We start from the raw sequence: 7,299 nt of genomic DNA, 5'->3' as shown, positions 1-7,299 counted from the left end.
TGTAATATGTTTATAACAGGTGGGATCAGATTTTACTTGTGTAGATATGTTTATATGTAACTATTGCATGAATTGGCTATTAAGTTGACTATAGTTGATTTTGAGCCAACAGTTCGCTATACTATTAAACTTGCTCTGAGGCCAACTTTGTCAAAGCACCTTTCCAAGGCCGCATAGATCTAACTCACACTGTTCACCCATAAATAATTCCATGGAAACCCTCACTAGCTCTCCAACTATAGACTCTACACTCTAAAGGAGAAAATTGACATTGTGCCATCGTAAAAAGTGGGTTTCGTCCAAATGCCACTACGCAAAATGGATTCGATAAAATGCCACTGTCAACACTTGGTTACACGTTAAAATACTATCTTGGACCAAATTACCCTCCTCTCATCTTCTTCCTCCCTCCATCACCATCAGCTCTCGCCGGCGGCCACCATGGCTCCATGGAGAACCACAGGCCACAGGCCCCTGCGGGGACCCCTCCCATGGCTCCCCTCCCCGTGCCCCTTCCCATCGCCCCATCCCAGCCCCGCCTCGGCGAGCCCCCGCACCCCGGCTGCCGCCGCCGTCACCTCCACCTCCGATGACCACCGCGCCACGCCTTCGCCATGGTCATGCTCACCAACGACTCCACCGTGCGGGCGCGCCTCCGCCGCCTGTAAGAACAGGAGCGGCTGGGACGGCGGGTTGGCACGAAAGATGGAGATCACCGACGTCGGCGGCGGCGGCGCGGATGGCGTGGAGCGTGACCACGGGGTCGTCGGTTAGGGGCGGTCGAGGCGGGGAGGAAGGGGAGCGGAGGTGGAGGAGGATGAGTCAGGCGCGGTGGAGGCGGCGAGGAAGGCGAGCGGGGGTGGAGGCGGATGAGGTGGGCGCGGCAGAGGTGAGCCGGCAGGGCATCCCTTGTTAGAGGTGGAAGAAAGTAGTAACAGGGGCATTTTTGTCCGTTCAGGCATTATAGTGTGTAGTCTTTGATTGAAAGTGGCATTTTAACGAAGCCCACTCCCAGCGTGGCATTTGGGCGAAACCCACTTTTGAGGATGGCATAATGTTAATTTTCTCACTCTAAAGAGTCCCTTTCAGTACAGTTAGGCAGTAGCCATGAGAGCTATACGTACGTGCAAGTGCAACTGCACAAGAAGAAATCATGGAATTATTAACTAATGCCCTTGTTGTGATTAAGACCAGCTAATCCATCTGATCAGCGAGTGACACGCATGAGATGAGCGAGCTGCGCGCAGCAGAATAACCTACCCGACTTAAATTAGCAGCAGTTACTACCACCTGCTTCGCAACCCCCACCGCCTTTAATGCGGTGATCTACTGCTTGCTGCTGCTGCTACTAGCGTCTTCTTTCCTTGAGCTTCAGCTTAATTAAGCTTCATCTCCATCGGTCGCCACCTGACCTCCCCAACTGTGAATTGAAACGGAGGGAAATGGTGGAGCAGCAGCATAAAATCCAACGTGATTCTCTCGGCTGGCTGTGCCTGTGTGTGCAGCTAAGCTAAGCTAGCTTGCTCTCTCTTCTTCTTCGTGTTGTTGTTTCTCTCTCTGTCTCGCTGTCTGTTGCCACCATTAATGGCTGGCTCCGTGGGTAGCTGAGCTCTTTGCTGGCCGAGCTGAGCTAGCCTACCTAGCTGGGGAGAGAGAGAGAGAGAGAGAGAGAGAGAGCATAAGGATCTTGGAGGAGGTGGAGATGGAGTACGGCGGCGGGCGGGAAGGAGGAGGAGGGATGAACGGCAACGGGACGGCGTACGCGGGGGCGCTGTCGCCGGCGGCGAGGTACGCGGAGTCGGGCGGGGCGAGCCTGACGTGGGAGAACCTGACGGCGGTGCTCCCCGGCGGCGGCGGGCGGGCGACGAAGAAGCTGGTGCAGGGGCTGTACGGCTACGCCGTCCCCGGCAGGGTGGTCGCCATCATGGGGCCCTCCGGCTCCGGCAAGTCCACCCTCCTCGACGCCCTCTCCGGTATCCTTTCTTCCTTCCTTTGCCACCTCCATCTCTCTTTGCTTCATGCATGCTCAGCAGCAAAATCAAAATAAATATTCTTTTGAGGAGATTAACAATTTAACATGGTTTAAATTCATGGAACAGTTAATTTTTTTGCGTTGATTTTTGTGATAGGATTTGTATTCAAGGCAAGGATTTTTGATAGATGGGATATTGGGGTTGTTTTGAGTGTGGCATCCCATTCCATTTCACCCCATGTACTGCACGAATTTCACCCCATGTACTGCACTTCTTGCTGGCTTGCTCCATGCATGCCCAGCAGTCAAAAAATAAAAAAATAAATCAAAACGCGGTTTATCAATGAATTCTTTTTTCGAGGAAACATGGTTTGAATTCATGGAACAGTTCAAATTTCGCATTGATTTCTGTGCCAGGATTTGTATTTTAAGGCAAGGATTTCTGATAGATTGATATGGGGTTGATTGATTCTGTTTTTGAGTATGGCTGCAGGGAGGCTGGCCAGGAACGTGCTCCTGACAGGGAAGGTGCTTCTCAACGGCAAGAAGAGGCGGCTCGACTATGGCGTCTTGGTGAGTTTGCTAATTTAGCTCACAATTTCAACATGCAGATGCTCATACAATTTCTAACTTTTTTCACTCTGAATCTTACTCATCAACCGTATTCATGTTTTTTCTATTGCTGATTAATCAATTCGTCAGCTTGATTAGACTGTTCCAAGTTCGACGCTGCTTGAGTGTTAAATTACGCATGAATTTATCACTGATACTACATCTTAACCCCACTAGCTGCAAGGACGAAGAATGTGGACTTAACCCAGGGAACAAATATAGATTCAGATCTTGTTTGGAATTGAAGGAGTGTAGGATAAATCGCAGATTTGACGTTGGGGTGTGTGAGACTTCCTGATGACTGGCAGAACTATCACACGTGTAGCCAATCGGTGCGCCGACTCGGGGTATTCGACGGCTAAGGATGCATAGATAGATGTATGGCACCTAGCTAGATACAGTCATAGAGTACAGTACTGAGCATGGCATCCCATGTGCACACTCTTTAATTTTAGGTGAAGCATTGGAACAAATGCAATTATGCTTGGTACCAAAGTAGTGTATACCAAACCAAAGCAAGCCATTAATTTAGCTAGTTAGGGTGCAACAAGGCTTTTTATTTGATCTGCTGGTGATTGCTTAGTTCCTCCCATGTTCATGGTTTCCTCTTCAGAGTTCCTATGTTCCTTTCACTTTGAATACAGGAATGTACTAATTTTGCTTGTCTTATCTTCAAATTAGTATATATTGCTTAAAAATATCACTGTGAGTCTCTTGTAGCAGTCTGTATAGTTGCACTCAGAATGGAGTGTGAGAGGGACAGTTTGGTGCTGCCCAACTAATTTTTCATTTATGCCAATTAATAAGAGGACACATGTATAGCATATCAGCATTACAAATGTAGTTATGAGTCTCTTTCATATGTTTCAATATGTGCATGCATGCACTGTCACTGATATTTCAAAGCCAGATGGGCTTCTAAATTAATACAGTATCAGATACCCGATCCCTCCGGCCGGTCATAAAAATATGTCGTTTTCAACATCCTAAGTCAAACTTTTGAAACATTAAACATTTCTATCTTTTAGATATTTGGGTTAGATATGTATGAAAATCATAAAATCCGTTGATGAAAAGTACTTTTTGTAATATTGCAATATTATTCGGTTTTGCAATGGCAGAATTAATTATGACAGCTTCGTATAGTTGACTGCTGAAGCGAGAGAGGTCGATCAGAAATCACTTAACTGCTAGTGCTACTAACTCTGCATCAATTCCTACAATTTCATAACAGTTTTAGGAGCTATCTGATTTCCTTGGAAGACCCTTTTTACATGATGACTGATTGATTAATTTCAAATCTATTACATACTATACTATACTAGTACTATAAGTTTTTTTTTGCGTAATATATAAGCTAATTTCACTAGCTTTTTTACTATAAATTGAAAGATTGCTTGAGATTTTTAAAGCCCTCTGGAACCACAGTAATTTTCATAAAAAATCTTCATAGAATTCATAGCTAGTCAACAACATGATTCTCACATACACATAAATACCACAGAATTCCTCATCATTGGCAAATCTGAGTGTGGCCTATCATTTCAAATTTAACCACTATGGTAAAATTTGATTTGCTGAGGTAACTTAAATCAAATAACCAATCAATTGGTGATGTAGTAATAACACGGGCATATGATGACAGGCGTACGTGACACAAGAGAACGTGCTGCTGGGGACGCTGACGGTCCGGGAGACGGTGACCTACTCGGCGCTGCTCCGGCTGCCGTCGACCATGTCCAAGGCGGAGGTCCGGCGGGTGGTCGACGACACGCTCGACGAGATGGGGCTCCGGGAGTGCGCTGACCGGAACATCGGCAACTGGCACCTCCGGGGGATCAGCGGCGGCGAGAAGAAGCGGCTGAGCATCGCGCTGGAGATCCTCACCCGCCCCAGGCTCCTCTTCCTCGACGAGCCCACCAGCGGCCTCGACAGCGCCTCCGCCTTCTCCGTCATCGAGACGCTCCGCCAGCTCGCCGTCGACGGCGGCCGCACCATCGTCTCGTCGGTGCACCAGCCCAGCAGCGAGGTCTTCGCCCTCTTCGACGACCTCTGCCTCCTCTCCAGCGGCGAGTGCGTCTACTTCGGTGACGCCAAGCTTGCTCCACAGGTATGTGATAAATCTTCAGAGAAAAGTACTTGTAGTAATAATCTTCCTTTTTGTTTTCTCCAATTAGCAATGAACAAGTAGATGATGATTATAAAATGAGTTTTAGATATAATTTATGTGATGGTTTCTGTAATTGTTGCTGTTCCTGCAGTTCTTCGCGGAAACAGGGTTCCCCTGTCCTAGCCGGAGGAACCCGTCCGATCACTTCCTCCGGTGTGTCAACGCCGACTTCGACGACGTCGCCGCCGCCATGAAAGGATCCATGAAGCTGCGAGCAGTATGTCCAGCTGCTGAAGAGATGTTTGTAAATGTGATTTTTATCTGATGGAACTGAATTCCGACAATTTTGTGTTTTTTTCAGGAGGCAGATTTTGATCCGTTACTCAAGTACTCCACGTCAGAGATCAGAGAACGGCTGGTGGACAAGTACAGGATCTCCGAGTACGCCATGATGGTCAGGAACACGATACACGAGATCAGCAAAATCGTAAGCACAAACCTGAATCTCTTACCACATCCAAAATTAAGATCAATTCAAAATAAAAATGAAAAACCTGATCAAACATTCCAAAAATTCCAAACGCAAAATGCAGGAGGGAGTGATCGAGGAGGTGGTGATGGGGAGCCAGGCGAGCTGGTGCAAGCAGCTGACGACGCTGACGAGGCGGTCCTTCACCAACATGTCGCGCGACTTCGGCTACTACTGGCTCCGGATCGTCATCTACGTCCTCATGGCGGTGTGCCTGGGCACCATCTACTACGACGTCGGCACGAGCTACGCGGCGATCCAGGCGAGGGCGTCGTGCGGCGGCTTCGTGTCCGGGTTCATGACCTTCATGTCCATCGGCGGCTTCCCGTCCTTCATCGAGGAGATGAAGATGTTCACGCTGGAGCGGCAGAACGGCCACTACGGCGTGGCCGCCTACATCATCTCCAACTTCCTCTCGTCAATGCCGTTCCTGCTCGCCGTGTCCTGGGCCAGCGCATCCATCACCTACTGGATGGTCAAGTTCAGGCCCGGGTTCAGCTACTTCGCCTTCTTCGCCCTCAACCTCTACGGCGGCGTCTCCGTCATCGAGAGCCTCATGATGATCATCTCCGCCCTCGTCCCCAACTTCCTCATGGGCCTCATCCTCGGTGCTGGCGTCATTGTAAGCTAAAATAACCTGCACATTTCTATTAATTGCTACTCTCTTCGTTTCAAAATATAACAATCTAAGATCCGTACTAGAAATCTGACATAACTCCTATCTAGTTCTAGATTGCTATATTTTGGAATGGACGGAGTATTACTGAGGAATGCCTTTTCTAGCTTGTACGCTGAATCTTTCCATGGATGTATATATGATGTAGGGGATCATGATGCTGACTTCTGGATTCTTCCGGCTGCTTCCGGAACTTCCAAAGATCTTCTGGCGATACCCGGTGTCCTACATTGTCTACGGCTCGTGGGGTTTGAAAGTAATTGACTTCTGAATGACTTACCATGTGCATTCTTACTTGGTGCAGAGACCGAAGTTACGACAATGGTGCTAATCACTCTACCTGCATTGGAATTGCAGGGAGCGTACAAGAACGATCTGATCGGGCTGGAGTTCGAGCCGATGATGCCGGGGCAGCCGAAGCTGACGGGGGAGTACATCATCACCAAGATGATGGGGCTGAGCCTCAACCACTCCAAGTGGCTGGACCTCTCCATGATCTTCGTCCTCCTCTTCGCCTACCGCCTCATCTTCTTCCTCGTCCTCAAGGCCAAGGAGGCCGCCGCGCCTTACATCCGCGTCGCCTACACCCGCTTCACCATCAAACGACTCGAGCGCCGCGCCTCCTTCAGGAAGACGCTCGCCATGTCGTCCATGTCCAAGCGGCACAACCAGCCGCCACACCCCATGGCCGTCCAGGAGGGGCTCAACTCTCCAATGCCATACTGAAGAACTGTTATTACAAGTTACAACTACTACTACTGATGATGATGAAGATGAAGATGATGATTGATCGATCGAGCAAGAAGAGGCCGGTAGTTTGGGCGACCTTGCGACGACGATGACAACAAAGATGATGATCATATAGATGGTGTTCGTGTGCCACGAATCGATTAATTAATACTTGTGTATGTGTTGCCCTTGGATTGTTTTCAGCTCGTTGGAAGCTGGAAGGGTTCATAAACTGATAGCGTATTCTTTTTTTTACGATCTTGTATTTTACTGTAAGAACTCGGTCTCTGTGACCAATACACATACAAAAAGGATGCTGTGTAGTTGAGTGTTTGTTGTTTCTTGTTTTTTTCCCTGATTATTTATCTGGCCATGTCGATCTGGTTAGAACATGCTTGTGCTACATTGATCTGGAAGAAAATGCCTGCAGACTGATTACTATCGATCTCAAAGGACAAAACGATGAGAAAACAAAATTTTCATGAGGGCAGAATGGAGGTAAAATTGATACGGCACGAGGATCATGGGTATTGGGAAGTGCCCTTTTCCCCTATATATGATGGAATTGAAGTGATTTCCTGAATAGTATGCATCCAGGTGATTTCTGTTATCACAACAGATTCAACAGTGTAGTTCTGAGAGAGAAATTATAAAGCAGAGTATTGAAGAAT

At 48.0% G+C, this 7,299-nt stretch overlaps 1 protein-coding gene across 1 annotated transcript; it reads left to right on the top strand.

The window, feature by feature from the left end:
• Positions 1–1,337: 1,337 nt before the first annotated feature.
• On the top strand, positions 1,338–6,971 carry LOC127774131 (ABC transporter G family member 12-like). Its single transcript, XM_052300415.1, has 8 exons — positions 1,338–1,973; positions 2,466–2,545; positions 4,230–4,694; positions 4,846–4,971; positions 5,056–5,181; positions 5,288–5,845; positions 6,048–6,155; positions 6,257–6,971. Exons 1-8 carry the CDS (start codon positions 1,703–1,705, stop codon positions 6,623–6,625), a joined length of 2,103 nt encoding a protein of 700 aa, XP_052156375.1. The 5' UTR covers positions 1,338–1,702; the 3' UTR covers positions 6,626–6,971.
• Positions 6,972–7,299: the final 328 nt, after the last annotated feature.

This window comes from Oryza glaberrima, chromosome 5, assembly GCF_000147395.1.
Source record: "Oryza glaberrima chromosome 5, OglaRS2, whole genome shotgun sequence".
NCBI lineage: Eukaryota > Viridiplantae > Streptophyta > Magnoliopsida > Poales > Poaceae > Oryza > Oryza glaberrima.
This window is presented reverse-complemented; position numbering and strand designations above follow the sequence as displayed.

What these genes read in the sequence shown, in the direction of transcription:
- LOC127774131 (XM_052300415.1), top strand. Translation starts at nt 1,703, where the DNA reads ATGGAGTACGGCGGCGGGCGGGAAGGAGGAGGAGGGATGAACGGCAAC. An exon ending in GGCTCGACTATGGCGTCTTG is followed by an intron (nt 2,546 to 4,229) that starts GTGAGTTTGCTA and finishes ATATGATGACAG; the next exon opens with GCGTACGTGACACAAGAGAA. An exon ending in ACGGCTCGTGGGGTTTGAAA is followed by an intron (nt 6,156 to 6,256) that starts GTAATTGACTTC and finishes TTGGAATTGCAG; the next exon opens with GGAGCGTACAAGAACGATCT.